Source organism: Schistocerca cancellata, chromosome 1 (genome assembly GCF_023864275.1).
Source record: "Schistocerca cancellata isolate TAMUIC-IGC-003103 chromosome 1, iqSchCanc2.1, whole genome shotgun sequence".
NCBI lineage: Eukaryota > Metazoa > Arthropoda > Insecta > Orthoptera > Acrididae > Schistocerca > Schistocerca cancellata.
This window is the reverse complement of record NC_064626.1, coordinates 1,110,188,148-1,110,209,715: the sequence shown is the minus strand read 5'-3', so window position 1 is coordinate 1,110,209,715 and position 21,568 is coordinate 1,110,188,148. Positions and strand designations below refer to the sequence as shown.

The following is a 21,568-nucleotide window of genomic DNA, read 5'->3' as shown; positions in this document are numbered from 1 at the left end:
GATTCATGTCTGAAATGAAATGGACTACTGTTTCCATCTTTCTTGAGTACAACATGGTGCTCACAATGAGTGTATGGTATAATGTCTGTGTGAACATAAAACACTGTACCTTCCTCCGTCCAGCGACATTTACAATATGTTTGTATCTTCCACAGTTTCTCTGTAATAAATAACTGAAACCTATTCTTTCTTTTATAATCACCCAGTGTATAGTCCGCAAAAATTATTATACTCTCTTTGGAGAAATTCCACAATCACTTGGTACAAAACTGATTCTCTTGTCTGTGTAGATTGCTTAAAAAATTTTTAATGGCCAATTTTGGTTCACCTAAACAATCCACACATCTGATCCTATTGGATGCAATAGTAAAGTTATCAGCAAAATATTCATGCTACATCAGAGGATAAAACAGTATTATACTGCGCTGTAGCATGTAAACTTATCAAAGCTGATCACAATTCACAATATTCTCCTAGTTTCAAAAGACAATTGCATAATTTGAAAATTAAATACCCACATATTTCATTCCAGTTTCCCTATTACCAGTCATATAAATGTCTTCTTACGAAACAGTGGGTTTTATTGATTTTTATTTCCCCAAAACTTATTTCCATAAAAAATGCTCATTCTTAATCATTTCCTGTTCTGTGACAAATGTACATCAATGGTAAAAGTTTCTGCAATGATGGCATGTACCAAGGTCTCTCATCATAGTGCTTACTTATTTTCCCAATCACACTACTGACTACTGACACTTATTTGCCTACTCTGCAATATCTGTTTTTTTTTTTTTTTTTTAAATTAATCCTGCCTTCCAATTGGCATCACTAACATCCAACAAGTAATGAAATATAGTATTGAGCAATCATATGAAAACTATAAAGAATGTCAAGTTCACCTGTATCAGACAAGTACATTATGTGCCTTCCTTAACCTAGGGTACTTGGTGACTTTAACTCTGTGACATTGAAAAAGTTTTGAAAATGCTGTCAACTCTCATTTCACTTATCAGCAAAGAAAATGATTTTCACATAAGCTAAGAATTCACAAGTATTGATTCTTGTGAGAAACTATTCTGTCCCATGAAGCACCATTCCTTACAAAATACCAAGAGGAGAAATATACTAAAAAAATAAATCAATACTAAGATTGCAGAAACAACTACTACATACCTGACTGGAACACGTATTTTGCAAGTGACTGCATTACTGTTGCTGGCCAAGTTGGTGGTGCTGTTTCACCTGGTTCACGCTTCAATCGGAATGTCAACTCAAAACCAAAACCACTAGGCGATTCAGGACCAGTAATATCGTGCACTCTGCCATCACCATGAAGATCTGACAGGCCAAAGCTGTTGGTAGATAGAAATTTAAGTTTTTTGCCTATAAACATATGGCATTCAAAGAACCACAACACTAAAATAACATAATTATAAACCAACAAACCACACCTTTAGAATATGAATATGAAGAAGAAGAAGAAGAAAACAAAAGCAGCTAATGACATTAATGAAACAAAAAAAGTGTGAGAAACATAGCAGTATTCAGTCAAAGAGAGAGAGAGAGAGAGAGAGAGAGATGGAGTGGGGGGTCCTGTATTTCCCAGTTAAAAATACACCTTCCCCAGGTGAAAATACACTATACCACTGGGGAATGTTGATGTTAGGTGACTTTATACTTTCCCTCAGTGCCGTAAAACTTATCAATTTTTTGAATGGTGCAGGGTTTTATACAGCAGCACAAAACTTCCCAGCCCTTCAGGAAGCAAAATACTGCAAACAACAACTGTTTTGAAAACATTTTTCATGAGTGGCAACATTTACACTGCATATTTTTGTATTATGAAAGTATAAACATGAATTCCACCAACTAAAGCAACAGGAATTCTGTCAAATGCTACAGAAATCCTGTGACACACTTTTGTCAGCCAATTATGGCTTATGTCAGCTGATGTTGCCAGCCAATGACGGCAGATATTCAGAGCATAGGACATGTGATGTAGTTAGCCAATAGCAACATCTCTGTTAAGTAACGCGAACACACAAATAGGAAAATTCAATGGTTTAAATTAATACACATACAGCATAGCTACAAGAAAACCTAAGCTTCAACATATAAAACTGGTCAGCAAAAGCTTTTCCTGTTTTAATCTGAGGGTTTGGCTAGACAGGGTCCTAAAAGCACAGCTTAAATTGCAGCAACTGGATATTTCTCACAAGCAAAAATATAAATTTCGCTGCTATGCACTGAATATTTTGTGGACTACCTGGCTGTTCTGTCAAGCATTTTGACTTTTCCATAGAACAGCCAATTATGTGAGAGACTGCTCAAGAACTCATCTCTCACTTTTTTAAGGATAATTATACTTTTTGCCATAATTATTGCGTGATTTGTAATCTATGAAATTACTAAAATAAACATAAGAAATTAACCTTGAAAATTGGTATTTCTTGCCATGTTTTACACTTTAAGATATACCAAAACACAAATGGCCTATAAAATTTTAAATAATAGCATAAATGGCTGGTCTTCTGCACCCAAAATTTTTCTAAGTGGTACTCATTGTTAAGTTCCGAATGAGCGTCTAATGCTCTGTGATTTAAAAAATTCATCACACATTCTCTCACGTAACATCATTCATCTTGAGTAAAAGGAAATTTGCTTTCCAAGCAACGCTTCACAAACCACCATTCGCAATATTTTCCTGTGACCTGTTAGAAATGTAAACAGATGTGACATCATCCTCATTGAAAAGAGGCCCATGAGAAAGACGCGTCAAAAACAGTTTTGCATTGTCTTTGAATAATTTGCTGTTGGCAGACGCTTGAGTGTGTACTGTGTTTCGTTGTAGTAAATGGTACATTTTCTTTGCAATTTAAATATTATTTTTGTGATATTCTCTCGTTTATTGCTGAAGTATTATTCTGCAGTAGTACATTAAAGTAAAATTTTTTGTTGGAGTATCAGTTCTTAACAGTAGAACTTACCAAAATTTAACTGCAAACTAAACCAATGAAAAATTCCCTGCATTCTAAAAAAATTCCCAGTTTTTTTTTCCCAGATTTCTCCTGGATGAAAAAATTCCAATCGTTTTCCTAGATTTCCCAGTTATCATAGGGCATACACACCACATTCAGTATTTTGTTACTAATTACAAGAAAACAAGACACTGGTCAGTAACTATCATCAGAAGGCAAAATTTTAAGTGCTGACAACAGTCACTCATAAAATTATTAAGAAGCTGTCCTAACTTAGAAACTATTAGTTCATTTTTCAGGGGAAAGTAAGTTAGATTGTAGAAAAGTGGAAAGGAGGAGTAGACATCTCCTTCCCCACAGACCCCAAAACTGAGGATTCCCGGCTCTGACAACAATGGGAGACAAGACATAAAATGTAATTTGTCAACGGATACAATATCAGTTACATATTTATATTTCACTAGTGTAATGCAATCCATAAAATGCAGCAGCTCTCTGATACTTTTCTCAGTTTCTCTCTCATTCCAAAATATACTCTGAATAGGATCAGAAGGACCAATGGTACCAACTGACTGCCACGTCAACCTCAGCTGACAGGCATCACCAGATGCGGATATGGAGAAGTATGCGGTCAGTACATAGCCCTCCTGGTCATTTCAGCTCTCCCGGCCATTGCCAGTTTTTGTGACTAGAGTTGCTATGTCTCAATCATGCAGCTCTTCGATTGGCCTCACAAAGCTGTTGGCCCTTACTTCACAATAACTTTCAAACAGTGGAAACAAAAGTATGACAAAGAACATTTATGAAAAAATTCATTTTAATTAAAAAAATCTATAGCACCTGTTCAACATGACAGTTACAAAATAAAGTCTGATGAAGAGAGTGCATTACAGCTTATGTCCCCCTTTTGAATATGGCACAAGTAAGGAGCTTCAGGAGGGCCTCCACCATATATTCTCATGTAAGGTAAATGAAGTGGTATGAGACGTGGGCTTGTGAAGTATTCAACTGGTTCATACGCCAAACTACATGGGGGGGGGGGGGGGGACACACACACACACACACCAAATTCTTCACTGCTGCACTAAAAGATGTACAACGTGCCACAAACAATTAACATCTACATACACTCGCAAACCATTTTAAATTGCATGGCAGATGGTACACAGCTTGGTTCTCCATGTTGCAGTTTCTTCCCATTCCAATCACATAAGGACAGAAAGAAAAATGACTTCACTTAATACTGGTTTCCAAAAATATTGGTTTCCAAAACTTTTTAAGTAGGCTATCATGGGATAATTAACACCTCTCTGCAATGCTAAGTCAGGTGTTTCAACATTTCAATGAGAATCAAACGAATTCATGCCACCCTTGTTTCTGCATGTTCAACAGCCCCAGTTAGTTCTGCAATGCAACTATCTAACATGGGATGCAAAATTCTTGATATAACCATTTTATCCATCTCCAGTTACATTTAACTCTTCATTGGACTCCCTGTGATACAGTGACTTCCATTACATCGCACTGCCCTGCCTGAAAGTTATAAAGAAAACATTTTGCAGAATCACTGTAAACAGTTCTCACATCACTGTAAGCAGTTCCCATTTTTTTCCGGTGTAAGCTGCACAATAAATACAAAAAAATTGTAACAAAGCGTTACTGTGTCACACTTGTTCAAATTCCAGTAGCATTTTCATGTACAGTACAACCACAGTAATCTGGCACTTTTTAATCCAGCACACGCATCAGTGCAGCACGCATCAGTAATTTAGAGAGGTGACTGTAGGTGTGATTTTACAATGCGTTTTCAACCGACAGCAAGTGTACAAAAATGAGACTGATGAAGAAGAAATACCCAAAACCCTTATCTATTGGGCTGAGACTTCAGATGCCTTAGACACTGTTGTGAAATTTGCTGAGGGCAGTCAACAATACAGTGGTTCTGAAGTTATGAATTCACACACCATACAAAATAATTTTTGTCAAAAAAGAGCTCAATCCAAGAAACAGGACAGCCTTTGTGCAAGGTTTCAAAAGGCTCAAAAGAAAATTTTAAGTAACTGTCTGACATACTTCACACCTTCTACAAATACATCTAAACTGAACTGTGCCAAATTCTTGGTAACAATTTTTATTAATTAGCTCTTCATTGATCCTTTCCAATTAATGGAATTTAATTTGTTTCGTTACATGCACATAAATGTTGTTTACGTATACTGAAGTACTTTAAAACTTTGAGCCTTAAAGTGGTTTAATACAGCAGTACAATATTTGAGTTTAATTCAGTTCTGTTTTCAAAGAAAGTGACACATAGTATTCATCTATGTTTACATCAACATGATTACTCTTCAGTTAATGGTTACATGACCAGCAGAGGGTTCATCAAATGTCTTTTAAGCTTCTTCTCTGCTCTAATTTCTTTTATTTTATTATGACGATCATTTCTTCCTATGTAGGCAGGTGCCAACAAAATATTTTCACACTCTGAGGACAACGTTAGTGATTGAAACTTTGAAGGTCCTGCCAGAGTGAGAATGCTTTTGTTTTAATGACTGGCAACCCAATTCATGTATCGTATCCTTGGCCCTTTCTCCCCTATTTTGTGATAATACAAAATGGCCTGCCCTTTTTTTTGAACATCCTATCTGATGTGGATCCCACACTGCACAGCAATACTCCAGAAGAGGGTGGACAAGACAGTGTAAGCAGTCTATTTAGTACACCTGTTACAGTTTGTAAGTGTTCTGCTAATAAATTGCAGTCTTTGGTTTGCTTTCCCCACAACATGATTTATGTGATTGTCCCATTTTAAATTACTTGTAACTGTAATCCCAAAGTATTTGAATGAGTTTCCAGCCTTTGGATTTACGTTATTTATTGTGTAACTGAAATTTAGTGGATTCTTTTTTGTGCTCATGTGGATGACTTTTCATGGTTTAGAGTCAATTGCTACTTTTTGCACCGTACAGATATTTAGTCTAAATCATTTCACAATTCGTTTCAATGATCCAATGACTTAACATGGTGGTAAATGACAGGATCATCTACAAACAATCTAGGAGCACTGCTCAGATTGTTTCCTAAATTATTTATGCAGATCAAGCATGCCAGAGGGCCAATAACACTTCCTCGGGGAATGCCAGATATTACTTTCCATCAGTTATTTAGTACTCTGATCTTTCTGACAGGAAATCACAAATCATGTTACAAAGCTGAAATGATACTCCATAGGCATGCAATTTAAATAGAAGTCGCTTGTAAGGAACAGTGTCGATAGCCTTCTGAAACCTAAAAATATGGACTCAATTTGACACCCCTGTCAATAACACTGATTACTTCGTGAGAATGAAGAGGTACTTGTGTTTCGCAAGAATGATATTTTCTGAATCCGTGTTGGCTATTTTTCAATAAATCATTTTCTCCGAGGTGATTCGTAACATTCAAACACAGTATATATCCCAAAAAACATACCGCAAATTGATGTCAGTGATATGGACCTGTAATTCACTGGATTACTCCAGTTTCCTTTTTTGGGTATCCACAAGTGAGTGGTTGTATACATTTGGTACGTCTGGGGGTATCAGCACACTCAGTTATGTATACCATACTTAGAACATGCCTGGTATACAATCTGTACTGGAAATCTTGTCCCTCTTAAGTTTTTTTTATGCTGCTTCGGTGCACTGACGATATCTAATTCTAAGTTACTCATGCTGGCAGTTGTTCTTGATTTGGATTCTGGAGTACATCTTCTTCTTCTTTTGTGAAGTAATAACCATGTTTTGTAACTCTTGCTTTAGTGGCACTGTCATCAATAACATCAATTCATTTTATATGGGAAACTCTCCTTTATATTTATAAATAATAGTTACTTATTCTTGTACGTTAGAACTATAGGTTTTGCTCATATCCCCTTCACTAAAACATATTTTTAAACCTGGACTTCATGATATGGCAAATTTGATATTGTGGGATCAATGGATCCTTGGGTGTGCTGCATTATCAGAGCCCTACTGTAATACGATTTTGTTTTGCAGGTATGAAAATGTCATTATTCAATCTTTTGGATTCTGATAACATTTACTGTAGTAACCAAAACCAACCGCAGGGACGCCTTGGGTTGCGGGATCAGAGCTGCCAGGCGGGGAAGCCACCGGCGGTGGAGCACGCACCACCGGGTAAACACAAGGATGAGTCGGACGACAGACCAACGACAACCGACAACAACCAATAACGGCCGACTGTGAGCGACACAACAAGGAAGAAAGAAAAAAACGGAGGCTTGTAGAAACCACAACACTAAACAGCAACAGTAAATCCACTCAGAACCAGAGCCAGGCAAATGTCAACAACGAGCAACGACCAGGAAGCAGTACCGCCAAGATAGAGACGCAATCCAGAGCAAGTACCAGACTGACTGGACTAGGGCAGAGCGGGTCCCTATATACGAAACCGGAGGGAGCGGCTATTGGCCGCGGTCTGCACGTAGTGTAGCAGTGGCGCCCTCACTGCGCAAGAGCCGCTGTGCGGAAGAGCTGCCACGGACGCAGAGCCCTCTATGGGCTGCCCACGTCCATTTGTTCTGGCGCGTGTTCGACTTATACGGCGGGAGGTACTAGATTTACATTTACAAAGAGGTACCTTTAGGGAATTTCTATGTAATTAGTTTCCTATGTAATATGATTTCTGTACTTATGCTAACTTGGTTTCATTTTCACTTTGAGTACAGTACATCTTAAATAGTGACAACAACAATATGTTTTACTCACATACACTGCACAATTCAATCATCCCAAACTTCCTACGGAGATCCACTCCCATTTAACTTGTTTTGAGGGGAAAATCTAACTCTGTAATCTTATTATAGCTTTTCATGCTTCCTACATGTTGACTGCTGCCTCATATGTCTCAAGGGAAGTTCTGTGTCATTAGTTTCCTATTTAACTTGATTTTTGTACTTAGGGTAGCTTGTTTTCTTATCACTTTGAGTAAAGTACTCACTAAATAGTGACAGACACACTGGTCTGTTTTCTGTCAGCACGCCAAAGAGGTGACTTTCGTGAATATATTCAAACTTGAAAGAGCATTCTTTTATCTTTTATGTCAATTGAATGAAAGAGCCAGAGAATCTTGGATAGAGGAGATGTGGATGAATCTGACTGTTGGTTACACCACAAACTAAGGAACCCAAACTAATATAATTATATAGTGGTCATGAAGTTTGAAGGGGGATCACTCACTGGCATTATAACATGTAATTCTACTGCTGGAACGTCCAAATAGTAGTTATTGCGTACATTTCTGAAAGTTGCACAGCTTGATGGTCCAGCCTGTACCTGTATTAAAAACACAAATCTATAATCCACTTCACATGTCCTACATCTACTTTTCTCTTCACATGATAACGGTATTGTTTTTTCATGAATATGACCTACACCAACTAAGACGGGATGGAATATTAGCCAGTCACCATACATCATCTGTGATGTCTATGAACCTAAAAGACTGCATACTTTCAGGAAACACTAGTATGGCCAATATTTGAGTACTGCTCGAGTGTATGGGATTTGTACTAACAAGAGAAAGTGACCATATATATAGGAGGGCTGCGCAAATGGTTCACACGTTTGTTAGACCAGTGAGACCATGTAACAGAAACCTTGAAAAATCTCAAATGACACACACTCTAAGAAAAGACACTGTACATTAACTAGAATGTGCTTAAAAACTTTCAAAGCAGAATTTATGAATATTCTCCAACCTTGTAGGTATCTATACGGCACACATAATATCACATAAATAACAGCTCATACAGAGGTGAACGAGCAGTCACCAATCCCAAGCTACAACAGCGAATATAATGGTACGAACGCTTAATATGCACTACAATAAAAAGTATCCAGAATTATTTCACAATAGAATGTGTAATAATTGAGCATATGTTACATTTATGTCAACCTCAGTATCAACAGCCACTAACATCCAAATGAAAGTCTGTTGTTTTCAAGTCGATAAAATTGCCTGATTGTGGGAACCAGTTATTCACGACACTTACCTGATATAATGCCAATGTGGAGGGATATTCTTTTCTGGGACACCAGGATTAGAATACATGCTTATATAATCCAGAGGATCAGGTCCACCAAGCCTGAAAACCAAAAAATAATTTTTCATGAATAATTAGAAAATGTTTACAACAAAATATTGTATTCTCCTGGTATCACATTTCCTATGACATTGCAAACTAGAGTTATGGGAAGAACACTAGGGTTGGCAAAGGTGAAAAAGCATGAGACCACGAGAAGATGTGCAGTGGACAAGATCACTGTTTTCATGACAATATAATGTGGAGCAGAAACATTAAATTTTTGCACTCTCTGAAAAAGACTATGTAAGCAACTAATGGTTACAATTCACGACTAGCTGGTGATAGCAGCTGTCAATTTCTACCAAAGTTATACAAAAAGGAAAAGCAGAGTGAAGTGTTGAAAAGCGAAATGGGCACTGAACTTTGAAAATTACAAATATCTGATTGGGAGGGGGAAAAAAGGCATAAAAAACAAGCACAGTGAAATTATGTTATGTATGTCATAGGTGGCCCAAAAATTGTGTGATGCATGGACAATGGATGCAACTGAGAATAAAAGCATAGAACATAACAGTAAAACCAAGGCAGTTTTGCAATATGTTATATATTTCATTGGGGTCTTCATGTATATGCTAAAAAACTGAATCCCATCTGGACAGAATACACATTTCAGAAATTTTTTAGTGCTACAAGGGGAGAAGCCACATCTCTGAAAGAACATGTGGGGCCAAACACCTGCACAACAGAGCACAGAAACAGAATCCTTGAGGTTAAAAATAGAGAACAACATCAAATCAAACATTTAAGATTATTGGAATAAAGGAAAAAGAATACATGTTGTGGCAAGCAAGGGAAATAAACGGTGGAGTATAAAAATGAGCAATTTTCCAATCATTCTGAAAAACAAAATATCTGTTTTATGTTCAGAATCTTAAAAATTTATTTACCTTTCTGTTTAAAATGCATGAAGAAGTTAAATGAGATCTATAATATTACACGCATATACAACCTGTAAACAATTTGTTTTGATTACTGATTAAAGACAGTAACAACAAACAACTAATGTCATCAAACACCATTGCCAACTGAATGTTCTCTGTCTCGTTACCGGTTGTACTTGATACTTCAGTTCTTCATTAGTGTTGTTCAATAAGAATAGTAAAATAATCATTAATGATGCCTATTACTGCCCCCCCCCTCCCCTATCCACCCTAACTAGGTACCACATGGCAATTTCACTTCCATCTCATTTGCTTTTATTGTCTTGGGCTCTCCTTCATAGGAAAACTAGTAGAGTGGACCAATCCTCATGGAGTTTGGCCAAAATGCAATAAAATAACATGGGAACGCAACGTAGAAATACAGGCCACACAGACTCAGCTTTCGTTATATATTTATCAAAGTATCCAATCAACAAATAATAAAAAGTTAGAAGTTGAAGCCTACTAGTCAGACAGCAGTATCAAGGTAGATGTAATTTGTTCCACAGAGCAGTGGCTCAAAAATAAAAACATGTCATTCTTCAAATTTCCAAATTATACAACTGGTAACAGTTTCTGCCAATGTAACAGCAAAAGGGAGGGAGGGGAAGTTCGCTGTCTAATACTTGTTAAGAAGGACACAGTATTTGGCACATGCAACAAATCTGACCACCTACATATTGAGAAACATTTTGAGCACTGGGCTATAGCAATTAACCAGCCTAATGTGATGATAATCTGTATTTACCCTTCTCCTGATGGCAACATCTGACAGTTTCTGAACAGGTTTGAAAGAGTCACATATTTTTACAAATCCAAAGGTAAGGAGATCATATTGTTTGGTGATTTTAAGGTAAATTTTGGTAACATTTCACATATCGTGAACAATGTCATTGTCCTGGTAGTAACTGTCAATAACCAAAACATAGGAAAAGATCCAACAAGAATAACAATGTAACTCAAGCAGTTTTACAGAAGCAATATTCCTGGACCCAAATTCTCTTCTATTTATTAATATCCTGAGCTGGTCCAATGGACTCAGACCATCAGGGTATCTTGTTATGGCTTGTTTTAGGACAAATAAAAGACAGGTCCTCTCCTATTTTCATCTACAGAAGGCAAAAAAATGGTTCTCAGCACTATGCGACTTAACTTCTGAGGTCATCAGTCGCCTAGAACTTAGAACTAATTAAACCTAACTAACCTAAGGACATCACACACATCCATGCCCGAGACAGGATTCGAACCTGCGACCATAGCGGTCACGCGGTTCCAGACTGAAGCGCCTTTAACCGCACGGCCACACCGGCCGGCCTACAGAAGGCAGATCAAAAACTCTAGCAATATCATCATGTTTAAAAATTTACTTCAATCTCATTCCTGGGATATCATTTACAAGGAAAATAATGAAGATAAGAAAACTTCACTATTCCTTGACATACTGGCTCATCATTTCAATGTGGCTTTTGCAGTAAACCAAATCAAAGTACAAAATTCAGCCAGGAAAACAGATAATATTTGGCTCACAAAGCGTATAAGAATATAAAGTAAGACCGAGAGGTCACTCTATGAGCAAAGTATAAAACAGATGATCCAAACTTCCACAGTTGTTTCAAACTGTACAAGAATATCCATACAATCAAACAACTAGTAAATAAAGCCTGTAATGACTGTAATATCAAATGTGAAGCCGTGTGAGATATTGAGAGAAAAACTTTACAAACTGATGTACAATAGAAAACCTCAGAATCTCTTCAATACAATGGCCAATAATTATCAGATACCAAACATATTTTTGATACAATAAATAAACACTTTTTTGGAATTGCTATTGAGTCTTTCAGTTGGTCCCTCTCCAACAACATAATCTTGCCCCCCCCCCCCCCCCCCCCCCAACAAATCACTTTTTCTAATACTTTGAATGAGCTTCCCCTACTTATTAAGAATATGAAAATTCCTCCTTGTTTGGCCTTTTGGTTTAGCTAGCTATGTAATACAATGGTTCGCTGACGAAATAGGACGACCACCTTGGAACATAATTAACTGCTTCTTGGGTAGTAGCATTTTCCTCAACCACTGATAACTGTCCCACTTAACAAGGATGGGGACTAGCATGAGGTTAAAAAGTACCAACCTATATCCCTCCTTCCAACTGTGTCCAAAATAATAAATTGTACATACTTGAGTAACATCCTTTCTTGAAAAAACTCCCTACTAACAGCACAACAGTTTGGCTATAGTAAAAATAAATCCACCAACAAGGCTCCCATTTCATTTGCTAACAAGATAATAGATGCACTTAATCAAAAACACTATGCTTCTGGCCTTTTCAGTGATCTGACAAAGGTGTTTGATCTAGCCAACCACCCACTGCTTCTAAGTAAACTGGATGCTTACAGTATACGAGTTGTCTGTAGTGAATGTTTTCAGTCATAACTATTAAACAGTGGGCAGCTGGTAGAAATAACTACACATGATGGAAGAACAAACTGTTCAGTCACATCAGGAGTCCCACAGGTCTCAAACTTAGGCTCCCTCCTCTTCCATCAATTTATTATTAATGATCCCCCAGAACACCTACCCTCAACAAAACTTTGATTATTCACCTATGATACAAACTTCCTCTCTTGTAACATTTCTCCACAACTGATGAGAGCCAACATAGTTGACAGCTGTGAGAGGGCTCCTACAATGGCTCTATGAAAACAACTTCTTACTTAACATGGAAAAAGCAGATGATATTTTGTTCATAAAAAGTCCCTACAACACGTATAGAATCATTAGCCATAGACAAGAAAGTTATCAAACAGATCAGTGAGACTAAATTTTTGGGGTTCTGAATAGACAACAAACTAACAAATGAATATCCACAGAGAGAAACAAATGTGTAAACTGAGTAGCCTCTGCTATGACTTTTAGAGTTCTCAATCAAAGGTGTGACTTGACTCCATTAAAACTGTACTTTGTGTTAGTCAACTCAGTCATCTCATTTGGCATTCGTTTCTGGGGGTCAACATACAAGCAAATATTTGTTATACAGAAGCAAATTGTTGAGATCATGATTCGAGTACCACCACATATACCTAGCAAGCCAAACTTAAAAAACTGGGAGTATTACACATCCTAAGCATATACATCTTACAGAGTTTCATTTATAAATAGGGATCTCCATCTGTATAAAAAAAATAGTGACATACTTGATAATCACACATGCAGTGATGACTGAATAAACGCCATGACAGTATGAGGGTCATAAGCAGCATACCTTCAATCAAAAGTAACAAAAAATCAAGGAGAATGCTACCAATACAATGTTCCAGTACTATTTTTATTCTGTTGCTGAATTTATGGAGACTAATGTATGTCACCTGTAACTAATTTTGTCCATCAGGTATTAACCATGAATGTGAAGGAGATTAAGTAATAATAATGCTCATGTTGACTTTGTATTTTAAAGTAGATTGCTGCTTAGGAACTACTGTAATGTAAATGTGTGTATATTCTGTCTTATAAGTGCATGTACATTTAGGAATCTATGTAACAAAAAGGTTTATCTCTTTTAGCTATGTACTGCTATAACTTGCATCCCAGATCATTAACATGATTTTGTAGATAAGTAAATGAACTTTCCACCAATATTCTTCTATACTATTATCCTATCTCCCTTTTCTTTCTTCATACCTGCTCTCTTAGTGCTTCTGTCATAGAATTTTGTCTAAATTTAACACTAGCATTCTGAAAATATCTTTGTGTTGCTTCTTCTGCTTTCATGATATACATTTTTAATTCTTTTTAAATTTCTTGGGTCCAGTTTGTTGCCAATTTATTTTTCAAAATATATTTAAAGAATTTTCTTTTTTGTCAGCCTATCGTCATTCCCCTGTAAATGTCAAAAAAAAATATCAAACTTCTTTTTCTTAGTATTTTCCTCATTATTTTTTTCTATGTTTTTATATAGGTCATCATTGCTTTTCTATCTCCAGACTTTTTCATTATTCTTTGCTCTAAAATTTCTAGTTTGTCTAATTTACAATCCAATACTAGGCATTTATTAGTGCAGAGGCATTCTGATCACTAGTGTGATATTATGCATTGTTTTTGTATTGCCTGAAAATTTTTGTGGTTCCATATAGCTCTTTCCATTCTGGGTATTTTCATGACCCCTCTCTACTATGCTGGAAAAGTTATCTCCATAAGGACACCGTTACAGTGTGGCTAATAACTGTATAGTACTTTTTTAGAGCTGGCCATGATGTCTCCTTTGTTGATGCTGCTGAGTCTGTGTTGTCCACGTGGCTTCTCGTTGTCTAGGCAATAATTCCTTTGCTGCTCTGCGTCCAAGAAAAGGTGCGGGTTTTTTAATAATCACTGCACTAATGAAATCATGATGCAGTATTCCATGGTTCCTTTGTAACAAAAACACATATTTATTGCCAAAACTCAAAAAACAACTACACTCAACTGCGGCCAAAACTCATGTGGCCGAAAACCCGTTGTAGACCAAAGATCACAGTCATAAGCTACTAAGAACATACAATTTTGATATCGATTATTGATCGCAACACCTAACCTAGTATTATATTAAGGAAATGCTTTTTAACACAATATTAGTGTATAATATAACAAAATGAGGTCTATCTGGCAGTTCCGTTACAGTATCATGTCACTTACTACTCTTAATTTGTTTTTCAATACAATCTCTCCATTTCATACACTTGTTCCATCAACAGAAATGGCTTTACAATTCACTCTGGTAATTTCACAACTGTAAAAGTTTCACACTGCGGCAATGGTGATGTGCATAAGGATTTTTGTATTTTGGGCCACAACTGTGATTGGTGTAAAACAAGAGAAAATTGAGAACATATGCTGGATGGAATAACAGTTTCACAGTTCATACAGTTGGCTATCAAGACTGTTTGGGTTTTAGGTGCTGTACTATATGGCGGAACATAATCTTCAGGAATAATCTTTAAATCTTTAATTGCAGGTTTTAGTCCACTTGCTGTGCCTAGACAATCGTGATGGATGTACTTCACGAGATCATGCCAAAAATTCTTTCGATTACAAATACTTCCCAAGAAACACTGCTTTTAAATTCCTAATGGTGTCCCTTCTGGACAAATACGAATAATAACGGCTCCTTGTCTACCCAGGATGCACACAGATTTTCTCTGTTGATTGTCTTGCACAAGCATACTGATGTTGATACATATTCTTTGTTAGCATACTTACACTTGCTTTTACATTTCAGATTAGTCTGATGGCTCTCCACATACTGTGCTTGCTATAGTTCTGACCATTCAAGTCACACATCTGCTGATCTAAACATCTGTGATATCTTGGATATTTCAATCACTTGTTGCTGGAACACTGTTCCACACCTTCTCCAAGTTCTCAATCATTTGGGTTATTCTTTCTCAGCACTGTGATTTTCACAAATGTTTTTTGTATATTACCGATTTCCATCTACACAAAATATGTTGCGATCGGTAACTGCATTCTCTGCTAGGTTCTGCAAACACGCTCTTCATGAAAGATATGTGTATTTCTCCTAAACTAGTATGTCCATCAATATATGCCTCATTATATAAAATGTTATAAATGTACACACTGTGTCAAAGCTGAATTAAAACTAGAACTTTTGAAGAAAACAACTATCTTCTTTGTCAGGAGATGACAAAGAAGATGGTTTTAACTGAGATCTGCCCGTAGTCTGTAGATTAAGAGAACTTCATACAAGGATGTCGTCAGCAGAAATTTGATGTAACATCTGTATCAGATCTTTAAGAGAATAGTTTCGAGTAATCTACACTGACTTACAGTCACCTGCACCACAATGTTTATTACCAGTACATGCTCAAATTTAACAAATCACTAACAAGATTTGTGGCTGTAACATAACAGATTTCAGTTGACTTTTTGATGAATTTTAAACTGAAAGTTAAATGAAGTTTTAAGCTTCCGAACTGCAAACAGATTGTTTCTATTTTTCAAAATGGCTGGAAATATGGTAAGTTCTATTCCTTGTTTTCCTGTCCACAATATGTATAATTGTTCCTTTATGCTGTTAATCTTCAAAGTTTGATTTGACGTAATTAAACTATAATTTCTCACATTACAATTAAATATGTTCCTATAGAGTTCATCCCACAGCAGTTTGTGTCGGCACTATTACAAGTCCAACACATCTCAGGAAGATAGTAGTAATAAACTCTGAAGGTCCACTGTAAATCACAGGTGACTTGCTTTCTAAATTTTGTTTGTTAAAAGTTGATAAATAGTACCACATGGCAACTGATGACAAAAAAGACAATACACCACTAACACATTTCCAAAACAAATATATTATTCGTCCAGTATACATAGAACACACTTCACACAACAATATATTACAATGAATTTATTCCAGATCACATACAGTTCTTTTAAATGGCACATAGAAGTTTTATCGGACAAACTTCTATACTGATTCATTCAGTGGTTTTATAATCAGTTTGCACTCATAATTTCAATGTTAACATAACACTGCACCAAATTCAAACGTCATCCACTTATGAGATTTACAAGGCTTGCATTCCTGCTGTAGCCTTCCAGATCCATGTAATAATTGTAGATCACAATGAACATGTAAATCCAGAACTCCAGGATAAGTGCTGAACTTGTGATTTGGCTGAACAGGTTGCCTGCCTTGGAATATCGAACGTAATAGGTAAGGTCCCACAGTGTCATGCCAATGTTCAAAACACATACCACCAGCCAAAATATGAATAGCCTGGAGCGGCAGCTATAAATGCCAACCAATAGACCTATATTTGCAAATATGTCCACAAGTGTCCAGCCTATGAACATCCATGATGCCGTGGAATTGTAGTCCGTGTCATAGGTCTTGTGGATCCAGGGGTTCAAAACCTCCATCAGGATAGCCACAAAAGAGACTGCGGAAAGTCCCCAAGCAATTGCAATGGCTCCATTCCTCAGTGACAGAAGTCCAAAGCAGCAAGTATTCAGCCTGCACATTATTTGCAGAGAGCTGACATAGAACAACTGAAAAAATTTTCACCTTCAACGGTATGTTACATTTGTTTGCATTTGATTTTGAAGCACATAATTTTCAAACAAACATCTAAACCATTGCTTATTGATATCTGTTGCTAAGCAACAATGTGTGTCACTAAAAGAGTCGTAACAATCAGTAGCTCCAATATAAATTTTGTAATGTCTTTGTCACAATATTTACAATGTCTTACTATAAAATACTACTTTTACATAATCATGTGTCTTGACTTTCATTTGGCTCTCATTAGCTTAGGACATACTTATGGGGAAACATGTTATGCTGGTGTTGATAGTTTCTGAAATGATTAAAGTGCCCAAAAATCATCTTTAATAAAGACTGCCCAAGATGTATAATATCCTGTCAACAACTAGTGTTCAGTAACAGGCAAAAGTTTGCAGCCTTGCAGTAAACAGCAAAAGAGGATTAAAATGTGATGTCTCATAATTTCATGAACAAAAGATTGAATTCCTAAAGAGCAAAAGATGAACATCCCAAGAAAGATGAATATGAAATTGACTATAAAACCCTTAGAAAATATGCAATCCTGTAAGTACTGTAATCTGAAACATATAACTAAGATGTAACTACACTCACTTGCAAAAATCGAATATTGTTCAGTGGTAACTGACACAGACAAAATCAAAAGGTGACAATTATTAGCTTTTGTGTACCCTGCTGCCAAATCAAAATTATAAGCAAGTATTAGAAGTAACGTGGTTCTGAAAGCGTAGCACTGAGCAGCTGCAAGTCATTTTTCCTCTTTAATCCTCCATATGGAGCTGTATTTGTAATAAGTGCTTGAATGTGTTCACAAACAGATATTCATTTAATCAATATTTCTTTATACAGGGTGGCTATAATTAAACTTTCACTACTTGAGAGGGCCCTCATGAAAAATGAGTGATCATAAGACAATGAAACTTCGTGGAAACATTTGTAAGGACATATGAACGGGAATAAGGAATAAACCACTGAAAGAAACACTTTTTAACTTCCACAAGAGGGTAACATTTGTTACTTGGACACCATGTTTACATTCCAGGTTACAAACACTGATCAAAATGACAACCATATATATTCACGACAGCTGAAACCACAGTAGAGATTTATTCCCAAACATCTTGGGTGGGATGTTGACTATCTACCTTGCTGTACTCATCTTCAATGACTTCAGTGACATTCTGTCATTCCCTCTACTTCGTCACTGCTTTCCCTGTTCCATTGACATTGAGTAAATCAATCTTAACTCAGCTGTGCTAACACCACTGCTCATCGGCTGGTGCTCTCATATGGTATTTAACAAACTCTTAAAATTTTGAATCTCAATTTTTCTAAAATGAATGAGAAGCGCACCGTACTAGAGCTGAATGAGAAGTGCACTGTACTAGAGCATCATTCCAGGGTGTATACACAGACAAGAAACAACGATTCCCAGATTTCCCAGCTAAAGCACACTTCTTCCTGGGTGAAAATACACTTTCTTTCCAGGTGAATGTACACTTTTATTCCGTGTTAAGTGACAATGTACATGGAGTTGGAAAGCTTACCAATCCTTTAAATGGTAAAGGTTTTATGCACCAGCAAAGAATTTCCCACCTTTTAGGAAATAAAAACCAGTAAGAAACAATGTGTTTTGGAAAGGTATTTAATGCACAGCAACATTTACACTGCATATTTCGATATTATGAAAGTATAAATAAAATTCTACCAAATACAGCATGGTAGCTTCCCGGTTACTGAAATCGAGATTGAGAAGTGCTTTTGTCAGCAATCACAGCCCATGTCACATGATCTCAGCAGCTAATAATAGCAGATATTCAGAGCATAGGACACGTGATGTAGTTAGCCAATAGGAACATCACTCCACGTCAACACACATGTACGAGAACCTTATAGTTTAAATTAATATACATACAGTATAGCTACTTGTTTTTTTGCTCATATTTCGAGTGTGTAATTAGGCAGGATCCTAAGAGCACAGCTTAAACTGCAGTAGCTGAATATTTCTCACAAGCACAATTATACATTTCAAAGGAGTGCACAGAACATTAAGCGGGTTTCTTGGCTAAACACGTTCCGTCAAGCACTTCGACTCTTCCACAGAAAAGTCAATTACGTGTGAAATTGCTCAATAACCCACCTCGCAATTTTTTTATAGGATATTATTTTTTTGCCATCATTATTGTATATTTTGTAATCTATGAAAGAACTAAAATAAATATGAAAAACTAACATTGTAGCTTGGTGTTTCTTAGCATGCGTTACTCTTTAATAGAAACTAACCTCATACCTTGGTGTTTTTAGCGTCTGTTATGCTTTAAGATATAGTAAGCACAAATGAGCCTGTAAAATTTTAAATAATGGCATGAATGGATGCTCTTCTAGACCTGAAATTTTTCTAAGCGGCTGGTCCTCAAAGCGTTAAGCTTTGAATGAGAGTCAAATGCACATTGCACACTCTCACACATAACGTAATTTATCTTGCATAAAAGAAAATTTACTTTGGGAGCAATGCTTCTGAAACCCCTATTCGCAATATTATCCCGTGACCTGTTAGAAATGTAAACAGTTGCGACATTACATTAGCAGAAAGCAGTTTCTTGTTACTAAGTTCAAATGGTTCAAATGGCTCTGAGCACTATGGGACTTAACTTCTGAGGTCATCAGTTCCCCAGAACTTAGAACTACTTAAACCTTACTAACCTAAGGACGTCACACACATCCACGCCCGAGGCACGATTCGAACCTGCGACCATAGCGGTCGTGCGGTTCCAGACTGTAGTGCCTACAACCGCTCACCGCTCGGACACCCCGGCTGGCTGTTACTAAGTATTGCGCAGTCTTCGTCCTAAACCTTTTAACGTATTCTGCTGTAGGTAGATGGTTATGTGTTTGCACTGTGTTTTGTTGTAAATTTCGCAATTCCTTCATAACCAAAGCTTTATTTTAGTGCTATTCTCTCGTTTATGTTTTATTGCTGCGGTGTTATTCTTCCGTAGCGGACTAAAATAATTTTTTTGTTAGAGTATCAGCTTTTACCGGTCAAAAACATGGAAATTTAACAGAATACTAAAACAATGAATAATTTCCCGAAATCTTAAAAAATCCTCGGTTTTTTTCTCCGAATGAAGACAGTCCCACATTTTTCCTCGATTTTCCGGTTGTCCCGTGGCATATACAAGCTGCATTCGTTAAATTTAAGCATGTAAAAGCCTGTACAACCGTGCGAAAGATTAAAAAAAAATTCTGAGCCGTTTAGTGTATGCTTCCCTTGTCGTAACTCGGGCGCAACGGGTTGCCGGTGTACAAATGGAGGAACACCCTACCCGACCGGTGGCCATGACTCAGTGAACCCGCAGTGGAAATTAGAAGCTAGGAGAAATACAATAATGACGGAGCAACGGGCGACTTAAAAATGACATGTGGCCTACACGGCGACCACCCGCGAGGCTTCAGGATGCAGGCCAGGCCACACCGCAGCACACATGTTCCGTCTCCCCCGAGGCACCCAACATGAAATGCCGAATCCGCCGCAAGCAAAAAGGGGAAGGGGGTGGGCAGGCGGTCCGTGTGCGTCAGCGGCTACTGTTGCCGATACGCCTCCTGCTATGTCTCACCGAGGCCGAGCCATAAAAACTCGTTTCGCTTTGCTCTGGGGCGTGTCGGTTCGTGACTCACGTGGTCGCCAAGCAGCTCAGATGCGCCGTTCGAAAGGGAGTTATGGGAATCTTTTGATAAATATCTTAGTTCGCTCACCCTCCAAAGTGAAATTGTCGCTCAGACGAGTTACTTTTGATTTTGAGAATATGTTGGGAGAATCGAAAATTTCCCAGACTGTGACTCGAGCCGGGCTTTTCTGTTTTTCGCGAGGGGCCGCCTTAAGCATTTCAAGTTAAACTTTTATTTTGACCGATGTTTGCATCTATGATGCATGATTTGGGAACGGACCTGTTTGGGGTATGTGAGGCCAGCCAGAGCCACACAGGAGACGAAATCAGTGAAACACGAGCCTCCTATCCACAGACTCCATTTCCCCAGTGCTGCCATTCGAACTTCCTTGCTCCCCCTTCCCCAGGCTATCCTCATTCCACAAGATATATGTAAGAGCAAGTAGTGAACTTTGGAACGCAGCCTCACGAAATTTTGTGGGTAAATACCTGTTTACATGTTCCTTGTAGCGCGCAAAAAAAAAGAGCCTACAGCGTTGTGCAGACTGCCTACCTCTCTGCTGCAAGTTGCGCGGAATCCATAGAGCGCATGCGGTGTTACAAGGATGCTGCCGATAGAAGACGAAGCATTCACTAGTGATATCTAGTAAAGAGAAGGCAGAATCTGGCAACTTGGTGCAAAGCACACGTAAGTGTTACATTAGACAATATGAACACCAAGTAGTGTCTCCTTGAAATCAGAAATAAGGATTAGAACAACAGAAACAAACGTTCTACAGAAATAAACGAAATTA

General features: G+C 37.4%; 1 protein-coding gene across 1 annotated transcript in view; it reads right to left on the bottom strand.

Annotated features, from left to right (window-relative positions):
- LOC126092113 (suppressor of fused homolog) overlaps positions 1–21,568 on the bottom strand; it is a 133,479-nt gene that overhangs the window by 35,048 nt on the left and 76,863 nt on the right. Inside the window, exons 2-3 of the mRNA XM_049907554.1 lie at positions 9,034–9,126; positions 1,174–1,352 (exon numbers count right to left, since the gene is read on the bottom strand). Coding sequence (XP_049763511.1) covers positions 1,174–1,352; positions 9,034–9,126 — 272 coding nt within the window. The remainder of the gene's footprint in view (positions 1–1,173; positions 1,353–9,033; positions 9,127–21,568) is intronic.